General features: G+C 49.7%; 2 protein-coding genes across 4 annotated transcripts; both read left to right on the top strand.

Annotated features, from left to right (window-relative positions):
* Positions 1 to 549: 549 nt before the first annotated feature.
* RGS16 (regulator of G protein signaling 16) lies at positions 550 to 9,024 on the top strand. 3 transcript variants are annotated; one of them, XM_048312654.1, is made up of 5 exons: positions 550 to 3,235; positions 4,435 to 4,536; positions 5,219 to 5,280; positions 6,559 to 6,725; positions 7,025 to 9,024. In XM_048312654.1, the coding sequence occupies exons 1-5, from the start codon at positions 3,156 to 3,158 to the stop codon at positions 7,223 to 7,225; spliced, it is 612 nt and encodes a 203-aa protein (XP_048168611.1). In that variant the 5' UTR covers positions 550 to 3,155; the 3' UTR covers positions 7,226 to 9,024. The 3 variants fall into 3 exon arrangements, with proteins under 3 accessions (XP_048168611.1, XP_048168612.1, XP_048168613.1); XM_048312655.1 differs by lacking the exon at positions 550 to 3,235 and adding an exon at positions 3,280 to 3,872; XM_048312656.1 differs by lacking the exons at positions 550 to 3,235; positions 4,435 to 4,536 and adding an exon at positions 4,741 to 5,086.
* A 6,464-nt stretch (positions 9,025 to 15,488) lies between these two features.
* RNASEL (ribonuclease L) lies at positions 15,489 to 20,478 on the top strand. Its single transcript, XM_048313590.1, is given in 12 exon segments — positions 15,489 to 16,257; positions 16,260 to 16,298; positions 16,301 to 16,376; positions 16,378 to 16,451; positions 16,454 to 16,687; positions 16,690 to 17,064; positions 17,399 to 17,487; positions 17,817 to 18,007; positions 18,114 to 18,156; positions 18,869 to 18,946; positions 19,700 to 19,821; positions 20,206 to 20,478. Coding segments are annotated over 12 exon segments (2,076 nt in total). The 5' UTR covers positions 15,489 to 15,638; the 3' UTR covers positions 20,342 to 20,478.
* The last annotated feature ends 397 nt before the right edge of the window (positions 20,479 to 20,875 follow it).

Raw genomic sequence — 20,875 nt, 5'->3', positions numbered from 1 at the left:
AGGGGAGAGGCAGAAAAGCTGCCCAAGGGAGCAGAGGAGTCAGGTGGTGGCTTGTTCAGGGGCCTGGTGGCTGTGGCACTGTGGGCAGAGGGTCTGTCCTGGGCTTGGTGAGGAGGATTTTGCTGGAACAGCCCAATCTCACTCCTGTGCCTGGGCTTAGACCTGCACACATGGATCTGGCACTGCCCTGTGTCCCAGAGCCATGCTCTGGATCAAACATCCCGGTGTGAGCGTGGCATTTCCTGTGGCATTGTATCTCTTCTAGCTGAGCCACTGTGGTGCCCAAAAAGATGAAGCCTTTGACTGACTCCTTCCCTCCCACTGGGACTGTACAGGGCTCTGTCTCTCACCATGGACAGTTCCTCACCTCTGCTTCACTGTCAGCTTAGCCTCACCTGAGCCAAGAGCTTCAAAAACTGCCACAAGGGACAAAGTAAAACCACACACACACTTGTCCAATGCACTTTATTTCTCTCGGAAAAAGCAGCAGGGAAACAGGGACTAAAGCAAAGAGTGGTGGTGGCGCCGGGCGGGGGGAGCAGTCAGCAGGCTGTAATCTCAAGGCAGAGAGGCACAGAGTTTCTCTGCTCTGGCTCACATCCCCCTCACCAGTTGCTGTTGCTGCCATCCCAGCTGTGTTTTTGCCATAGTTACATTTGCCTGGCTGCTTCAAGCAACACATGCTTCCCAGCACAGTGGCTGTGCCAGGCACCATGGAGTTGCAGCCAGAAATCATCTGTCCCATGTGCCTGCAACACGTGTCCAGGCTCCTGGAGGTTTTCCTCTTGGCATGACCTGCTCAGATGATGCCTCAAACACCAGTGAGTTACTACAGCATCCTGTGACTTTGCAGATCTGCAGGTGGGAGGATGGGCTGCAGTTTTAGAGGGGAAAAGGACAGAGGTGAATTCCTGCTTAACACCAGGCATGCCCCAAAATGATGAGGCAGAATAACACCACAGCATCACTGAGCACAGCATTTGTATGGAAAACCAGGGAGGAGACGGAGATGTAGATGATGAGGAGAAAGGACATTGCCATCCTAAACCCTCTGGTAACCTGCTGCAGCTGGGCAGCGAGTGCCAACCTGCTTTAGCATGGGGTTGGACTGGGTGATCTCCAGATCTCCTTTCCAACCCTGACCATTCTATGACTCTGTGAAACAGCTGAATGTGGCCCTGTCCTGTGGGTACCAGGAGCCTATGCCCACATCAGCAGGGCACTGCTGCTGTAACACCAGTGCTCCCAGCATGGTGCTGAACTGGGGTGGAGCACCAGACTGGTGTGCCCAAGCACTTCAAAAACTTAGATCAAGCACTGTCCACACTGTGGATGTGCACAGACTTTCTCAGCAGCTGTACAGGCAAGAGCAACCTTACAGCCCTCTCACCTTTACTCTTCCTTTTCTTCCCTTAAATCCACAGCAAGGATCACAGCTCTAATCTTGGTTTTAAGGCACAGAAAAGACATGAATAAGAGCTTTGTGTAGCTCCAGTCACTTATCTGTAGCTGAATATTTGCTAACCAAGAAGGCTTAAACTTGATTATTCAAGTGAAAAACCCCAGAGCCATCAGGAAAGAGGCTGCTCTTACATTAGAGGTGAGACAGGAGCTAAAAGTGTGTGTTCAGTCATTAGTCCTGATGCATCTTTCCTGTCTGTCCATGAGCAAGACAATTCTGTGGCTTTTTCTAAGTAATGAGAGAAAGACATAACTCCCCTTTACAGCTCAAGGGAGCTGAGGTGCCTCATGCTCCTCCCAAAGTCTCCCATCCAGATATCCTCATGCTCCTGCACCCAAAGGCAGCTTGAGGAGAGCCTTTCTCCCTGGCCCAGGGCCGAGATGGCTTTGTGCTGCCACCCTCCTGGCACAGTTCATCTCTCCTGGGGAAGATGCTCTGGCAATGAGAAAGATGCTCTGGCAATGTGCTGTGTGTGATGAATGTAGGCAGCAAGGGCAGGTAACAACTTGAGCTCTGGAAAAATGCCTGAGCTGGGATAGCAGGGATGAAGTAGGGAGGAAGGGAGAGTATGAGGAGTGGAAGTGGCAGCGCTGGCCTTGCCCTGGGCTGGCCATGAGCAGGGGGATTTAAGGTCACTCCCTTCCAGAGCCATTGAGGTGGGGAATTGCAGGGAGGGCAGCTTTCTGGGATCCTCTGGGAGACTGACCTCGGCATAGGGGACCTGTGGGTTGTCATGGACCTCTGGTGCTTGTAGCACCAGACCCTGGGGTTTGCTGGTGTGCAGTGTCTGACACTGGTTTAACCATTTCTCTTTATCTTTCTGTTTTGCTGGCTCAGTCCTTCCCCTCCAGTTTCCGGCCTCTCCCTGGCTTTTAATCTCCTTTCAGTTTTCAGGTCTCATCAGGATCTTCCATTACCAGATGCTTTCCCAGGCTTTGGATTTCTTTGATGTGCGTCCGTTCCCTTCCTTTCTCTCACCCTACACCCAACAGGGAATTTGTGCTGAAGAAGTGCAACTTCAGCCAGCACATGAGGCCAGACACTGTCCTTATATATTGCACCTGTGAACCGGCAGTGTCATTAGGGGGAAGTGGAAACATTACACCCTTCTGCTCTGTCGTATTGCCCCAGGAAGCGAAAACCGTCCTGCCACTGGGATGCTGCCTGACTTTGCTGGGGGCTGGCATCCCCTGCTTAAACCACTTGGGCAGAGCCTGCTGCTGCAATGCTGGAAGTGCGGGGAGGTTTGGAAGCCTTCGGGCAGCAGGATGGAGCTGACAACTCTTGCTGTGTGCTACAGCGTCTGTCCTGTCCCTCGCTCTCCCACCCGCGCTCTCACCCGCCGGCGGTTACTCAGCAGGCTCCACACGTCGGTGGAAACGAGCCTGTTTTTTCCTGTTCTCGAGGAAGCAGCTACGACTGTGATGCTCAAGGACAAGCCTGGGCCTCCCACTCCCCCCTCCCTTACCAGCACACACTGACTTACCTAAGCTCTTACTTCACGGGCGCTGCCTGAGCAGCTTTTGGTTGGCTGGAGGCTAGAGCGATGCTGGGTCCCCCTCCCCGCTCTCCCGCCTCCCACCCGATATAAAGTGCGGCTCCGCGCCGCTGTTCCAGCCGCCAGCACACGACCGCGGGGCAGGTGGTGCTGCAGCCGCCTGTCGCACCCTCCTGCCATGCCCGTAAGGACCCGATGAGTTGCTGGCTGCCTGGGTGCCCAGCTCTCAGCATGTGCCGGGGCTTAGCCGCGCTCCCCATCACTTGCCTGGAAAGGTAAGGCTCTTCTGGGATGTAGAGGGTTCTCTGGGAAAGATGCACCTGGACCAACCTCTGCTGCTGCGGATGTGATGTTAGGGTAGAAATTGGGGTGCAGACCTCAAGGAAACACGCAGCGAAGTGATTTGTTGTGGCTGCATCCTTTCTGCTCCCCAGGAGGGGAACACGGAGGTAAAACATGCGGAGGGACAGGAGGCTGGACAGGGCTGCTCGGCGCGTGTCGGGCTGTACAAACACACCAGGGTTTCTCTGGCTTTGTCTCTGCACAACCTGCTTCGAGTTGACAGCAGCAGGAGTATTTTTGTCCACACGGTTGAACTGTTAAGTGATATGTTGTTCCCCCTGCCAACCACGGCTGCAAAGCCCCACGCTGCCGGCATGACATTTAAACCCTTATTTTTGTCTGGGCGCCTTGGGACGCCTGAACGAGCCGCGGCACAAAAATAGCAGCGGGGCCACACGCCTCGGGGGCACCCGGCGGCAGAAGCCTCTTCTCCTGCCCTGCTGCCGCAGAGACTTCCCGGTAGGGAGGTGCCTCCTCCGTGCCCTCGCCGCGGAGCCGCGGGGACAGACAGGAGCATCCCAGCCTCCGGCACAGGAGCATCGTGCTGCCGCTGGCTCCTGAAGGCATGGGGTAGGTGGATGGCGCTGCTGCGGAGCGCAACCCTCTCCACGGCCTGGTGACAGGCTCCTGGGGACCCAAGGGCACCCCAAAATGAGAGCAGGGGAGCAGCAGCCTGGCAGCAGGGAGATGCTCCCCCTCTGCCGAGCGGAAAGAATTGCTGTGTTTTTCCAGTGGTTTGGGAGCAGCGGAGCGCTGCCGGGAGAGTGGGATGGGAAAAGGAACCAGGTTAGCTCCGGGGAGCTGGGGGGGGGGCTCCAGCTGGGCACTTAGCAGCTGCTCTGTTACCTGGCCCAGAGGAAAGAGCTCGTCGTGCTTTATATTCCATGTGTCTCTAGCTGGGAAGCGGGCAGGAGAAAACAGTCCCTCAGGTTTAATGCGCTGCCGAGCGTGGTTGCCAGGGAGCAGGAAAAGCAAGTGGGGAGCATTTATTTCATACAGCAGAGAGCTGAAGCTGGGGAGCGAGGGCTGTCCCCCGGAGCCCGTGGGGTGCAGCCCCTGCGAGGGGAGGGGGTGGTGGCAGCAGTCTGATGGTCCAGCGATCCCACCTCTCCCCTTCCTCCTTCCCTTTCAGAGCCAAAGATCTGAAGACCCGCTTAGGGATCCTGCTTCATAAAACCGAGCTAGGACACAAGATTGGGAGCTCCAGCAAGCTGCAGCTGAGCTCCAGGCAGAGGTAAGCCAAGCACTGCTCTGCCCCAGGTTCAGCCCAGGCCAGGTCCCCACAGATCAGACCTTCCCAAGGGATGCTCCTGCCCATCTGCGCAGTAGAGAGCACAGAGCACAGCTCCCCCTCCCCACGGTCCCACCCAGGCAGACCGGGAAGGCGAATCACTTTCCAGCTCCAGCAGTTATAAAGTCTGACTGGAGAACAGAAGCTCTGGCACTAGGCACAGAGAGCAGGGCCTTGGCAAGAGGCAAGAAACCTGCAGGGCTCCCACACCTCCTGGTGTCTCTGGGGAATGCAGGCAGCATTAAAGACAAAACACTAAATATTGCTGCTGAGGGCAGGGGGTTTTCTTGCAGAGGAGGCTCTGCTGGATTGGCACCAGCAGAAAAGGGCTCTTCTGAGCATTCCCTAGAGAACCTGCTGGACTGGTATCAGCAGAAAAGGGTTTTTCTGAGCATTCCCTAGGGAACCTCCTGGTCAGCAGCATGGAGCTGAGGTCGGGTGAGCCATCAGGGAAGGTAAAAGAAAGGGAGGAGAGAGGAAAGAGAGCCCACAGGTAACGGATACTGGCCTCTTGCTTTGGTTTCCTGCTGAATGCCACTGTCTCCCATTGATGGAGCTACACAACTGAAGTGCTGCCGTGCCTCGTCACTGGACAGCAAGCCTTACTTCCTTTTGTCTTTTCCAGAGACTCTTCCCGCGAGGTGCTGGAATGGAGGGAGTCCTTTGACCAGCTCCTCAAAAGCAAAAGTGAGTAGCATCTTGTTTTCTTCTCTTGGTGAGTGTGTGTAGGACAAATGTACTCTTAGTGAGCTGTATGCCTGAAGTTAGTGTATGATGAAATCTTGCCTCTTCCTCAAATGAGGTGTTTTAGGATTTAGAAAAAAGTCCCTTTCCTGCCCAGATCTGATGCACAGGGCTCATTGCCTGCCTCATGAAGCTGTACCCTTTACTCCTGGCTGGGCGTTTTTGGGGGGCAGAAGTGTTGTCTCACCAACACCTCACTGCTGCCTTGGGACAGGAGCATTGTCACGGGCATCCTATGTGGAGCAGCCCACCAGGGGGTATGTCATGATATTCCCAGACCACCCCTTTCTCCACACTCGGGAGAACGCAGTGTCTGCTCTCAATGTGTCGTGGAGACAGCGATGTAGCCACCTCCCCTCAGGCTTGCTCAGAAAACTGCATTGCTGCCCTCTGTCTGTCTGTCCTGTGCCTCCAGGGATGGCTCTTCCACAGGGGGAAGGAATTCAGCTGTTTTACTGACTAACCGTAGCCTTTCCCCCTCTGATATCAGCTGTACTGTCTGTGATGCACAGGGCTCCTGTGAGATGCTGTCTCCTTCTCCCTATTCAGTCAGTTTCTGCAGACCCAGAGATGGGAACTCTTTCTTAGACCCACACATAATCCTCTCCTTACACTGGGGTCTGCACAATGGCAGAAGTGCCAAATTTTAATCCAAAAGTCTACCTTAAAAGCTCTTCCCCAGCCAAAGTCCTTCCACAGTGCTAGTCTGGGGCCAAGTGTATTTTTTTCCAGACTTTCTCACATGCTGTGATGGCTAACGAGCATCTCCAGCTTTGTAACTTAATACACCCTTCCAGCACAGCTCTGAAATCCTTGCTGCAATTACTCTCCCATCCTTAGCATCTTGTTCCCCCCAGATCTCAGCTGAGAAATCAAAATAAAGGCACTGCTGTTTGGTTCCTGCAGCATTCTGATGCGTCAGCACGCTTCTCCTTAGGTAGAATTGGCTCTTTTCCGAAGCTGTAAAGAAAATACTCTGAAGCCTCATTACAGAAAGGTCACATAAATAAAACCAGAGGATTACTTGTCTGTGGGAAAGGATTTTGTTGGAGTCTAGAGGCCAATTAGCAGTGTCTCAGAGGGTGGAATTTGCCCGGAGGGAAAGGAAATCTGCAGTTGTCACTGTCTGAGCTCCCAGGGCGCTCAACAGGCAGTGTCTGCTGCTGGTCCTCCTCCTCCCTGCCTTCTGTCCCATTAACTGCTCTTCTCTCCCCTCCCCAGGTGGGGTAAATGCCTTCCACACCTTCCTGAAGACTGAATTCAGCGAGGAGAATCTTGACTTCTGGCTAGCATGCGAAGACTTCAAAAAGACCCGGTCGAAAACCAAGCTGGCCTCCAAAGCCAACAAGATCTTTGAGGAGTTTGTCCAAAGTGAGGCGCCCAGGGAGGTGAGAGCATTTTCTGTGCCATCAAATAGGGCAGGAAAGGAATAAAATATCCTGGTGGGTTTTATTAAAGTGCTCTTGGATCAGTGGGAAGATGTCCTCTTGTTCATGAAAGCTTTAATTTCTAGCATCGTGTGGTCCATCACCATTGACTTGTTAATGCTGGAACAGATACTGAATCTAACCATGAAGGGATAGAAATGTCTGTGAGCCACTTCACCCTCATCTGAAGATGGATTAAAAACAGTTTTTGTCCTCACATGGGAGGGGAGTTAATGTTTGTGGGTGCTGCTGCCTTGCAGGTGAATATCGACCATGAAACCAGGGAGATCACCCGCAAGAACCTCTCGGGGGCTACCTCCACCTGCTTCAACGAGGCCCAGGCCAAGACCCGCACACTGATGGAGAAGGACTCCTACCCCCGCTTTCTGAAATCTGCCTCCTACCAGGACATGACCAAACAGGCCACCAGCCACAGCACCAGCAAGCAGTCGCACACCTGACCTGAGCCATGGTGGGGGGACAAGCCGGGGGGCCAGGCACAGGTTGGGATGTGGTTTGCAAGGGCCAAGGTCACTTGGCAGGGTTTCGGCTGAAGTTCTGGAATTTTAGCAGGATCCCCAGGACCTCAAGTGCTTCCCGCTCCACACGGAGCCACTGGGCCCAGCATTCCTCCCTCCCCACAGGAGCGGAGCAGGTGGGAGCCCAGAGCCTCCCCTTGCAGTTCAACCAGAGACCTGCACCACCGCAGAGACAGAAAGAAATCTGATTTGGGCTGCAAGTCCAGGAAAAAGAGATGGGATTCCCTAAGCATCCACAACCAAAGAGCTCCCACCTGCTCTATGATCTGCAACATCAGCCACTGGCCTGTGGGGCCAGCACAGGAGCCTGCCATTCCCACACACAGGGAATGGCCAGGATAAAAGCCCCAAGACTACATGGCATTTTCAGCTGGAGGGATCCAGCACCTGCCTTCTCCTGATCCCAAGATCCTCCAGCTGTGTCCTACGCATGCTCTGCATCAAAGCTTTCCACCTCCTTCCAGTGCAGTGATGTTTTTATCCCTCACTTGTGCTCCACAACCTTCAGATTGCACCCAATCTTAGGTCACGTGCACAACATTCTATTCCTATTATTGTTATTTATCATTGTTGTTATTATTATTATATCTATATTTATTAGAAGAGCACTGCTGAAAGCACACATGTATGTCCTTTGCCCTGAGGAGTTTGTAAATGAAATTATTTTAGTTGTTGTACCACTTAGCATGCCTCCCACCTTTTCCATGTAATAATTTGAGAGGACCAGACAGATTTGTAGCACAATTGTGGAGCAAAGTATGCCAGTAGCAGCAGAGAGAGCTGCTAAAGGGTTTGGAGGACCATGGATGGCAATACAAGGATGCTTTGCAGCCCATCTTATTTCCTTTCTCCCCTTAGGGATGTGGAAGGCATCTTGGCACACAGCAGCTTGTCCTAGGCAGGGAATGGAGAAGTCAAACGGGCACTTTGGTGAGCGATCCTATGGAAAACTTGATTTTCACACATCGGAGAGAAAACCTGGGGTTTTGCCTGGGTTTATAATTGGGCTTGGTGTTCCCTTGGATGGTGAAACCAGTCTGCAGCCACCGCATTTTACCAGAAACCTGTGCAGTGAGTGAAATCAGTGCTATGAATTCAGCGACTTGGAAGGGTGGCCGGACACATCATCAGCTCAGACCTGGGGGCAGCTCTTCAAAAAGTTCCTCTCAGCAGGAATTTTGGGATCCTGGAAAGGTGTGGCTCCTGCTTGGCAACAATGGTGCCAGCAGCTGCATGGGTGGGTGATGTGGAGCCTGTGTTGGGTCCTGAGGAAAGTGCCACCAGTACTGCTCCCTGCTGAGGGCTGCTTCCCAGGGCTCTGTTTATCCCTAAAGACCAAACCTGGAGGTTCTTATCCCACTGGTACTCACTCCTTGCCAAGGGAACTCTCTTCTGCCCCCCTGTCCCAGCAACAGCCAGAGCACAGCATCATTTGGGCTTTTCACAGCTGCTTGAGCAGAGCAAGGAACCAAGGACCAGTTTGGGGATGTTATTCCAAGTCGTCTTTCACCATCCCCATCCTGGTTCCACCTCTGAGCCTCTGCCAGTGGTCCTGGCTGTGTTTACAGGGAGATATCAGCTGCTTTCTTATTTATTATTTATTGTAACAACTGGAACCACCTTTGCTGTGTTACTGAAGTGAGCAACGCACAATGGTCTGTTCTCATTACTGACACAATGTTATCATTATAAAATAAAATGTAAAGAGGAAAATACCCTGATAGCATGGTCTGGGTCTTTATTTTTTTTTTGGTTGTGGACTTTCAATTAAATTTTACATTCTAATTCTGGATGCTTTGCAAACCCTGCAAAGCTGCTTGTGTTGGGTGACTCAGGGGGCGTTTCCAGTCACTTTAAAAGTGACAATGTCAAGAGTAGAAAAGGAAGGGGGAAGATTTTAGAAGATTAAAGCTTTGTGGTATTTGGTTTATCAAAGAAAATTGAGCGGTTCATAAAAAGAATGAAAGCAGAAGTGAAGTTTTGAATATATGAACTGCCAGGGTATTCAGTACTGCTGTTACTGCTCATAATTTCTGAGCCCTTTACAGGACTGCAGTTCCCAATATCTGCTTGGTATTAGTAAGACATCAATATCTTAAAATTAAGAGGAAAGAAGATCCTAGTGAGGGCTGCTTTTAGCAAAAAAACCTGCTTTTGGGTCATTCACATAAATACTACTTGATTTTTGTCCGTAACACACCTCATGATTGAATTCATTTACAAGGGGGAAACTCTCTGGTATTAGAGGAGTTATTAAAAAACATCCTATTCCTGTGCAGAGTGTGCTGAGGTCTGAGCACATCCTGGCATGCTCTGGGAGGGAAGGGGAGGGTTGCATGGTCTGTGTCTCTCCTGGGAGAGCTCTCCATGGAAGCACCCAGGGCTGCCTGTGGCAACACAGGGAGAGGAGCACTCCAGTGCAGCTTGAAGAAGTACTTGGAATAAAAACCCAACCAAAACATGTTTTTTCAGTTGCCTTCTTTCTATTTATTGTGTGTTCTGGAAGCCAAAATTAACTGGCCTGCGTCAGCAGAGGAGAGCGTGAGAGGACTGCAGAGGAGGAGCTGGAATCACAGGGGAATAACTCAGGAATATGCATACTCCAAGGTGTTACTATGAGCACAAGTCACCCCTTGCCATTCACAGGCATTTTACAAGCACCTGCAGCTACAACAGAACCTCTTGTCCCTTCTAATACAGGCATGCAGGGTCCAAGGATCACCAGTCATTGTAAAATACATCGACTCAGCTTCATCCCTATTCCCCGCCTAGACAGAGGAAAGCAGGTTGAGCTTCCCCTCACCTTTCATTTCCTTTTAAACTAAACATGGCCTTGTCTTACAAGCCAGGTGGTTTGGGATCATAGCAGTTTGCATTTATACCTTATCTTTGTACATGTCAGAGGGAAGAAATGGGCTGAAAATTATCCAGGAAATATTTAAATTACTTGTCAGGAAAGAGAGCTGTAAAGCAGACTAGAAGCTAGAATCAAAAATAATGTTGTTGTTGCTTTGTTTTTCAACTGCAGCTCCTGAAAGAAAAATATGAATATTTTGTCTTGCACACCTTGAAGTTATTTTAAAACCAATTCTCCATTAAAAAAAAATAAATAGGCCAACAACAACAATAAAATAATGAAGAAAAATACAGAAATAATATCTTTTTGAGCTTTCTTTAGAAGGAAATTTGAGGCTGTGTCCATTCTTGCTGCATCATGCATGGACCAAGCTGAGTCTCAGCCTTGTTGGCAGCTCTCAGACTCCACAGCTGATCCTGGACAATCCCATTTGCAGCCTGCTTTCCTCTCTACAAGTCTGAGATGCTTCCCAAAGAGAAAATCCAGTCACTAAAAGCAAGCCTTGCATCCAGCTGTGGCTTGCTGCCAAAACCCAGTGGTAATGCAACAAAACCTTAAAGCCTCAGGGGGATAAAAAACCTCAACCCCCAAAACCACGTTGAGAAAGAGGAGCCAAAGCTTGCATTGGCTGGCTGTGGTCACTCCCAGTAAACCCCAGCTGGTTTCCCAGGGAGGAGGCTGTGAATTTGGAAGCAGCTGAGGAGATGTGAGCTCAGGAGCCAATGTGGGGACTGGCACTGCCCTGCCCCCCAGGCTGAGAACACATACTTGCTCCAGGGCCAGGTTTCCATGAGCCAGGATGGGGGGTGGATTTATTTGGTGGAAAAAAGCCATTTCCCCATGCCCTGAGACCCTGAGCATTCCCAGCAGCAGCTCAGAGGCTCCTTTAGCCAGAGGGTCCCTGCTCCAGTAGGACCAAGCAGCTTTGAGGTGGCCTTAGGACATGGACACGGATGCAGGAGTACAAGTATTTAGGCAGGTGGATGTGTATATATATGTGTAGGAATTCTAAGCCTTCATTTTCCATGGATACACACACATGACAACAGGCAAATTCATGGCTGCATGTGTGTACATCAATGACTTACTTCTCTTTTAAAAGAAAGGCTGCAAAGGAATGCTGTAAATAGTTCTTTAGATACGTTTTTGGAGGAAGCTCAGCAGCAGAGCCATTTCAAACACGGCAAATGCTTCACCCCGCATTCTGCAGTGCTTTGCCAGCCCCAGCCAGTGGGGAGGGAGCAGCTGGATGGCGTTGGTCTGCAGCTTCCACTTCAAGGCCTTTGCCTGAATAACGTGCCAGAACTCACAGCTGATGTGTTTCCACATGGCTCACCTTCCCCTGACACGTGCAGCTGAATGCCAAGGTTGCCAATCTGCTCCAGATGCGCACAAGGATTCGTACCCCTGGGGTGCCTCGGGAGCCAAGAAAGAATGAGAGATAATTCTCATGTTTACTGCTGCTGCTGGGGCACCGAGGACAGTGCTGGGGTCTGCAGCCCTCCTGACTCCTCGGGGCTGGGCTGCCTGTGCTGGAGGGGAGCTCAGACATGGTGCATCCACAGCCTGGGGGCAAGGATGGGGATGAGAAACAGCTGTGAGAAATCCTGCTGGAGATCCACCGCCTCTCCTTGGGAAAGGCATCTAAGCTCAGGTGCTCAGCCTGATTCTATGTCTGACCTGTTTTGGCTGCTCTGGGCTGTTTTAAATGGACCTGCCCTGCTCTCCTTGCCCAGGGATTGGGATGTGCTGTCCTGCTTGGTGAGGTCCCTGCCTGCCTCACTGTTGCCCTCACCTCTCCTTCCCTGCTGGCAAAACACTGCTCTTTTCTTTTCTGGTGGTGATGAGGATTGAGCAGCAATCTAAAAAACTAGAAAGTAAATTTTTTAAAATGTAAAAATACTCTAAAAAGGCACAGATATGGCACTTGGGGATGTGGTTTAGTGGTGGACTTGGCAGTGCTGGATGATGCTTGGACTCGATGACCTAGGAGGTCTTTTCAAACCTAAATGGTTCTGTGAGAAGGTGATGCTCTGTCATGGGTAGTAGCATCACCTGCCATCCTTCTGTGGACTATTTTCCAGGGTTGTGTTCCAGCACTGAAAGACACATCAGCATGGCCAAGCACATAAACCCTGGGATATTCCCATTCGGAAATATAATAAGAAAGCACGTGAAGGGAACATGAAGAAAAAACTTCATCCTACTATTCATAGCTCCTTTAAAAATGATTTTGCCCTTGGCAGGCAGTTTTTGTTGCCACATTTTGCCTCGTGTTTACTTGTGGTTGCTGGGAGGACATGGATTCTCAGGGGAAGGGATGCAAAAATGGGTGTAAGCCCATCAGAATGGAGGAAAAGGGAGATTTGCTTAGCTGTGCCCTCGATTTTCCTGCTGTCTGTGTCTCAGCAGCTCATATCCTGAGTCCCTGAGTGTGTGGGGGCAAATAATGATTCTGCAAATGTGCAAATACAGCAGGAACTCTATAACCCAGAGGCTACAGAATAGTGGCGGAGAGGAGCTGTTACTCCCATGCTTTAGAAAACCTTTGAGACCCTTTCATTCCCTGGAAACTTCTTGTTGCAGGGACTCAGGGTTTAAACTTATGGCTCTGTGGAAAACAATTTGGATCAGGAAAGTGCTACCAGCAAACCCTTCTTTGCTGGGATGCAGGCATAGGACACTACTGCCACAGCCCTGCTGGTTGCAAACACCTCGTTCCCACCATTGTAGCATTTGGGTTCTTACCATCCTAGGGATTTTCATCTTCCCACCATAAGATAATAAATTACTTTAATTAAATCAGCAAGCTGAAGAAGGCTTTTGTACTTGGGTGGGTGGGTGATGTGATGTTATGTACTGTAATACTGGCTTTTTTTTGGATGTCTATATTGGCTTCGAAGCTGAGATGTGCTTGCTCTGGTTGTTAGTCTGTTTTGCAGCCTGCAAAAGGGTACTTGAAAACCAGCAGCTACAGCCATAGCCCTGGTCAAACCGGGAGAGATTCTTCATGTGAACCAAAATGAGATCCTGACAGCCTTGAGACAGATTGGAGATTGCTCCCTGAATTTTCACAGTCTCTGTCCCTGTGGGGCTGTGTCAAGGTCTCCTGTGGCAGCACAAACCCTGTGAAATTCCATGCAGAGACCGTGGGATGTTCCCAGACCCTGCGGATGCACTGCATGCTGCGGGAAGCAGGATGCCCAACACCACAATGAGGTACAAAGATGAGACTCCTGCAGAGGCAGAGCTTAGTGAAAGCTGGCATAGAGATGTGAGTCAGCAGTGCAGACATCCATAAGGATTGGGCTATCCACGTAAAACACAAGCAAGACTGCATCCACCCAACCCTTTAAGGGCTTTTCTGTGCCCTTGTGCCTGTATCCATGTCCACATGCAGATTCCCAGTTTGTGCATGTACCAAGGTACCATGGAAAGTCAGGAATGATTTAACTGACACAATTCCAGCCCCGTTTCAGATGTGAACTGAATCCTGCCACTGGCACAGTTCAGTGGAGGAGCTCTGCTGAGCTCATCTCACGTCACAGGGTGGTGAAGGAAACTGGGTGGGTCATCCCAGCCTGGGCTCCTTCATGTATTTCTTGCACAGGCTTTCCAGGCAGATAAGGAAGGCCTGGAGGACGAGGCCCCCTGGGTATTTACACAGAGCTGCCTACAAGGAGCAGGGCGCCAGGGTGGTGGGAGTTGCCCACCCAAGCAGTGAGGAACCCACAGATCTGGAGCTCAGCAATTCCCCGGTTGTAATTTAGCAGCATTTAGTTCCCTCATGTGGATGGATTTACCAAAAGGTGAGGAAAAACTTAAAATAAACCCCAAACCATCCCAAATCTCCCCCAAACCAGACCACTGATTCATTTAACGCCTGCACGCCTTCAGCTCCCGAACCACTGATGAGCAGATGTTTATAAACAGGGTCTGTGTGTATGGGACTGTATGGGGAGAGCACTTTGCTCATGACTTCTCTGCTGTGTGCGAAAAAAGGGCCGCCAAACAACTTTCCCAGAACCCCAACATTCTCCGGCAAGTGGATAAAACCTTCCTTTCTGGGAGGGGCCAGCACATACTTGGGGACTTTGCCCGGAAGCAAACAAGCTGGGGATGCTGGCTGGGGAGCAGCAGCGAAGAGCAGCCGCTGGGGAAAGCTGCTCTGTGGCTTTGAAAGCATTTTCATTAGTGGCCGAGCTTGTGGCCGGGCACAGGGACCCCTTGCTGGCCGTGTCGTTGTGGGTGGCAGCTGGCAGGGCTGGGTGACACATTGGGACATCGGGACACGGAGACGCGAACGCCTCATGATCGAAAGTCAGTGGGGCGGGGATAGAAATGTTTAAAGATTTCCTGGAGCACAAAGCTTGCCACTCTGCTCCTCGGAGGAAGAGGAGGAAAGTGCTCAGCCCCTCTCTTCACCCTCCCCAGGCTTCTGCCGTCCCGACAAGGGCGAGGCTCTTGAGCCCCACCGCGCCCAGGGGATACTGTGCTGCTTTTCTGACCAGGAAAGTAACACTTTTTTCTTTCCCCCCTGTATTGCAAAAGATATAGAAATTAATACAAGGAAATTAAATGCATCTAAATCAGTGAAATATTGTGTTTATTTCCTGCTGGGCAGGGAAATAAGCCATCCAGAAAACAATCTTTGGCTTTCCTGAGGGTAAATTCATGCAAATTTCTACTTTGTTTTTATACTTTAAGATTTCTCCATACTTTTCCTGATTTTCTTAGGTAATTTATTACCAGTTCGTCAGGCAGTAGCTCCTGAAAGTGCTGATCACTATCAATATGGGTATTGGAGTCCCACTTTTTCTAGATACCAGATAGATAAAGGCAAATAAAGTCGTACCTGATTAATCTCCTAATGTGGTGAAAAGTTTAGGAGACACTTCCTGTCAGGTAGGGTCTCCTCATGGCAGGAGGGATTAAGATCAGGGGCAGTCAGGACTGTGTGTGGTTGCCATCCAAAGCTGAAGGGGAATGCCCATCTCTGCCTGCCTGCTGCGTTCTCCACCTGATACCATTGCTGGGGGATGGCTTATCAGGTAACCTGTGATGCGTCTGAGATAGCATTTATAGCAAAAGCAGCAGGGATGCCTCCCTGGGTCATGAGAGGGGCTGGGGGCCAGGCAAGGAAATGATGAGTCCATGAGTGCCAAAGCTGTGCTTCTCTCCAGGCCTTGGCTCTCTTGGCTGGCACTGGCACTGCTGTCCTCAGCTGCCCCTTACACAGACCTGCAGGTCACTGAGTGTAAATGGTGAGGTTTCACAGGCTAATACAGCAGCATTTTCTGTTCATTAATCAGGTGAAGACCACAGAGACCTTAAAATAGTACCCAGCGTGTTTCATCGGCCACACCCAGCACATCCCCCACAACCAAGGCACTGAGCACTGCACCTCTCCCATTCTTCTGTGGATCCCTGGGTGCTGGTGGGGAACACCAGAGGTGCAGAGCCCTCCCTCTGACCACCATGAAGCCCCCAGCTCAAAACCAGAAGAAGGTCTCTAACCCTCCCAGCATGAAGACAGCAGAAGTCCTTAACTTCAAGTTAAATGCCGCTGTGAAGAACAGGGATAAAGAAGCTGTGCTAGAGCTGCTGGAGCAAGGGGCAGATGTGAACTCCAAGGTAGACAGTGGCTGGACACCCCTGCAGACCGCAGTGCAAACTGGTGAGGAGGACCTGGTCCAGCTTCTGCTGGATAGGGGAGCTTCTCTGCATGCCAGGAAGGACAATGGTGGCACTGCATTTATTGAGGCAGGCATAGTAGGGAACGTGGATACCCTGAAGCTCCTCCTGGAGCGTGGGTCAAACATTAACGACCAGGACATCAACGGCTTCACAGCTTTCGTGGAGGCTGCATGGTATGGGAAGGAGGAAGCCTTGAGATTCCTGTACAGCAGAGGAGCAGAGGTGAATTTGAGGAGGGTGACCAGTGAGGAGAAAGCCAGGCTGCACAAAGGAGGTGCCACAGCGCTGATGGATGCTTGCAGGGAGCACCACTTCTCAGCCGTGAAAATCCTAGTCCAGGAGATAGTGGCTGATGTGAACATCTGTGACAAGAGAGACAGGAATGCCTTGATCCATGCTCTAAAGAAGGGTTCAGACAAAAAAGATACAAGTCAGCTGTCTCCACAGTTCATTCCTGCTGGAGCATGGTGTGGATGTGAAGAGGAAAGATGAATGTGGGAAAACTGCCCTCATCCTGGCTTGAAATGGAGAGACCGGAGCTGGTGACAGCTTTGTTGAAAAAGGATGAAATAGATATTGATGTGGATGAGGAGGGCACACAGCCCTGATGGTGGCTGTGGAGAAAGGTGATTGCAATATAGCAAAGTTGTTGTGTGAAAAGGGAGCAAGGACTGATGATGGGAATCTTCTTGCAGTTGCAAGGAGAAATCATTCTCTTAGCATGGAAAACCTTCGTGAGCACAAGGCCAGATTTGTTCCAGAAACCCCCAGAGCCTGGGAGCCAAACAGCAAATGCTGGAGGGCCCAGCTGAAAGAGCTTGATTGAATGTATCGCCCATGATTGGCAAACTGATGATATTTCCGTACATCCAGCAGAGAATTCAGGATGGCATCTACCTCGGGCTCCATGGAGGGACAGAGGTAGCAGTGAGAATAACCCTCAGTTCAGAGGGTGACGAAGAGAAAAGGTTCTTTGAACAATGTTCTCACTGTGAACATCTACTGAAGCTCTTCCAGTCTGAGAAGGAAAAAGGCTGCATGTACTTGTGCTTCCCACTCTGGGAAAAAAACCTCCAGGAACACCTGCAGGATGCTGAAGGCCGAAAGGATTACAAAGCTGCTCTGAAGATGATCTTCCAGGCACTGAGAGAGCTGCATTCCCTCAGACTTGCTCACCAGGATCTACAGCCTGGGAACTTCGTAATAGGTTATATTTTGCTTTCATTATGTTTTCATTTTGCTTTCCATGTAGTTTAGAGAAGAAGGTCTCACAGCTGTCTGTAAAAATACTGATGTCTTTGTGCTGAATAGGGTGGCTTTAGATCTCCTCTTTAAATAAGTACAGATATGTTCACAGAGAGAACAACCTTGCACATCTCAGTAGCTCTGCCCTCCTCCTCCAGGGCTTTGCAGGCAGATCAACCCACCACAGATGCCTTCAGAGAACATGTTTTTTAAAGAAGGGGCCATCCAGAAGTCAGTGATGGACCGCATGAAGGTCTGCCACCTTTATTTGTTAAAAACTTCTCTTATTTCCTCAGATTTAGGTGGCAAAATTTACTTGGCGGACTTTGGTAATAAAAGAAGGTTGATTGAAGGTCAAGAAGAACTTGTAAACTCAGATTTAGAGGTAAGTTCTCTGTGAATCAACTGATGGTTTAAAATTTTGGGTGCTCTCTGATATTCGCTGTTGCAGTGGGTCCCTAGGGAAAGGCTTTTTGCATCCCTGACTAGAAAATACCTTGATTTGTGGGAAAGCCCATGTAATGACAGGTGTTGCTTAAGAGTGATGGTGATTTGGATGCCCATCTCCTCTGTCCTCATGCACACAGCTTCAAGGTTTGTATGGGTGTGTATTTTAAACTTCTGGGCACCTACAGGGTTTAGGGATATGAGTCCTCTTCCATTAGGTTGGAAGTTGGGAGCGTGTGGCACAGGAGCAGTGATGTCTCTTTGCAGGCCCTGGGCAGGCTCATGCTCTACATTTTAATAGGGGGTAGGAAACCCCTCTAGCAAGTTGGCATCAAGGATTTGGCTCCCAATTCTCCAGATTACACAGAGGCTCTGGACCTTGTACAAAGCCTGTCCTCTCGTGATGAACGAGGCTTGGAAGGGTTAAGCAAACATCCCTACTTCTGGAGTAATCAGAGGTAAGTCCTGGGAGTACAAAGGATGTGGAATTTTGGTGTGGGAATTGCCTGTGGTGCTGGGAACAGTGATGTCCCATTGCAGCTAATGAAGTTTCTCATCCCACAGCAGGTTCAACTTCCTGAAGAGTATATGGAATCAAATCAAAGACATCCTGTTGGGGAAGATGAAACAGGAAAGCCTTGGAAATATGATTGCCTGACAAAAGATTTTGGGAATATGAAAACTACAGGCAACATCGAAATGAAAGCCACTTTTGAAATACCAGGTCTTAGTTACTGAACAACTGGAAAACAATGGTATGGCCGACTGAAGTAATCCCCTCTTGATGGAACAATACCCTCTGCTTGCACACAGGTCCAAGGGTCAGAGCAGACCCTACTAGCTCAGCAGAAGGGGTCCAAAGAGTAGTTTTTAGAAGTTAAGATGTAACACTCTATGGTAATATAAGAACTCTTATAGGCTGTATGTAAATGCTATAGGATTTGTATCTTGTATTAGATTGGTTAGTGACAATTAGAATATTCAGTACAGAAGATGATTTATTGTATTGTAACCAGGACTTCAGACATTCACATTCTCATTCTCACTTCTATTCATTCTCTCTTCTATTCATTCCTCTCTTCCATTTCTACTCTTGCTCCTACTCTCTCTCTCTCTCTCTCTCACCCATTCACTCTCTTGCTCTCTTGGGCCTGCTCAGAGCTGAGTCTACCAGCTCTGAGCAGTGCCCCAATACCCACGCCCTTTACAATAAACCGGCTGTGTCCCAAGACCTGCCTATAGAGATCTCTCGTCTCCATCCGTCACCGTCTACGTCCGGCCGTCCCGACTGGACCCCCAGAACCCCCGAAACCTACAACATCCAAAACCAGAAAAGTATTTTTCAAGGTCCTAATGTCACTAAGAAAATTTTTCCTTATCCACAGTGGACCAAAAAGGTAATCCTCTTAAATCTGGATTAGTGTCAGGTTTGAACTAGACATTCAGGTGAAGCTTTTCCTGAGTGTTTCACAGGCTCTGTTTAAAAATGAACTGGAAAAAGTAGCCCCACACAAATACAGACAACTGGGAGAAACAATTCAGCTGAAGGCACATAGTCAAAAGATGTTGATGCTAAAGGGAGCTCTGCTGACTGGGGTGGTAGAAGGGGTTGGTCATTCTCAAATTAGCTGGCAGACCTTCAAAGTTTATTGGTGGCCACTTAAGACAAGGGCCTCTGGCCCTTGTTACCAGCAAATTTCTGGCAGAAGTGTTTTGTTGGTTGTCTCAAAAGCAGAGAAGCCAGGCCTGCTTTGGCAGGTGACATTGTGCCAATTCATTTGGGATCTGACAGTTTCAGTTCAGTACAGGAGGCCATGTGCTCTCATCAATGGCGCAGTTGGATGAGGACTCTGGACTCCCTCCTGCCCTCCAGGCATCCATGAAAATCTTCTGTGCCATGTTGACAGTTCTAATAGTAAAGCCACACCTTGGCAAGGCAGGAGAGGAAGCACTTAGACGAATCAGGGGGCTGTGTGGTGCATGCCCTGCAGAGTGGACTCTTCTGCTCGTGGTGGGAAATAGGCTTTTGAGGGTCAGGAGATTTTCCCATGCAAAATGATGTCCCTGCAAAAAGGCAGTGGCTGCGGTGAGTAGATGTGCTGATTTTGTGAGTGTGAAAGGCAGGGAATAATCTATATGCTTTCTTCCAGATTGACAAAGATATTTTAGATGTCATGGAAAATCCTAGGAATGCAAAACCATTCAAACACAACAACAACGTCACTGGCCTCTTGAGGCTCATGAGAAACATGGATGAACACAAAGACAAAGGGTACATGTTCTCATCCTCGCCCCTGCCACAATTGCATGGAATCAGAGAATATCCTGAGTTGGAAAGGACCCACAAGGATCACCAAGTCCTGTCTTTGTCCAGGACAAGCCCAGGAATCCCCACCATGTGCCTGAGAGCACTGTCCAAGATGAAAGTGGGATTAGGCAGATGGAGGTGCTGGAGAAATAGAAAAAGAAACCAAAAAAACCCAAACTATTGAGGAGTTTAGCGAAGTTGTAGAAAAGTTGCAGCTCTGGGGGTTCTAGGAAACCTCCCCATGTTATCAGAAAGCCTCTGGAATGGCTTTTTCTCTGCAAGGGCATCCTAGAATATTAACCCCTTGGACAAGCTTTAAAAATCCTTTTTGCTTTTGTTCTCTTTCAGGATCAGCAACAAAATAGGAGACTATGCCGAGTATTTCCTGAAGTTTTTTCCAAAACTTACCATCTATGTATACAACAGTTTACGCCAGAATCCTGCATACAGTCACTTTGCAGACTTCCAGGACCCTTCTCTGTAGAATGTCACTGCCTCCTGTCCCATGTCTGATCCCACCATCACTCCTTTTATTTTTTATTTATTCACTTGCAGAAGAGCTGAAGACATGGGTAAGGAGATGGGATAAAGCACATGCAGGGACAGAGTATGGAGGACTTAAACTAGGAAAGATTCCAAAGTGCTTGGTGTAACAGCCATGAGCTTTGGATACTCTGATTTGCACTATGATTATATGTTGCTTATGGAAATGTTTTTCAGCTGTTGAAAAGGCTGGATTTTGTGGGGTTTTTTTCAAACTGGGATTGTTATTCTTTCAATGACCCCACGGAGAAACAAACTTGAAATAAACTTGCCTAGAAAACAGACTCTATAGTCCTTTAGGAATGAGGTTCCCCCATCCCCTCTGCACAAGAAGAGAGATTCTGCGGCACTATCGAACCACCACCTGCATCAGTGGTCCTGGCCTGGAGCAAAGATCCTTCTGATGGTCCCTTCCCCCCGCCGTGTAGCCCTGGGAGAGGGGCCCTGAGGGCACAGACACGGGGTTTCCCTGCCC

The sequence above is a fragment of the Corvus hawaiiensis genome, chromosome 9 (assembly GCF_020740725.1).
Source record: "Corvus hawaiiensis isolate bCorHaw1 chromosome 9, bCorHaw1.pri.cur, whole genome shotgun sequence".
Taxonomy (NCBI): Eukaryota; Metazoa; Chordata; class Aves; order Passeriformes; family Corvidae; genus Corvus; species Corvus hawaiiensis.
Note: the sequence above shows the minus strand (reverse complement) of the source record. Positions and strands in the feature narration are given on the sequence as shown.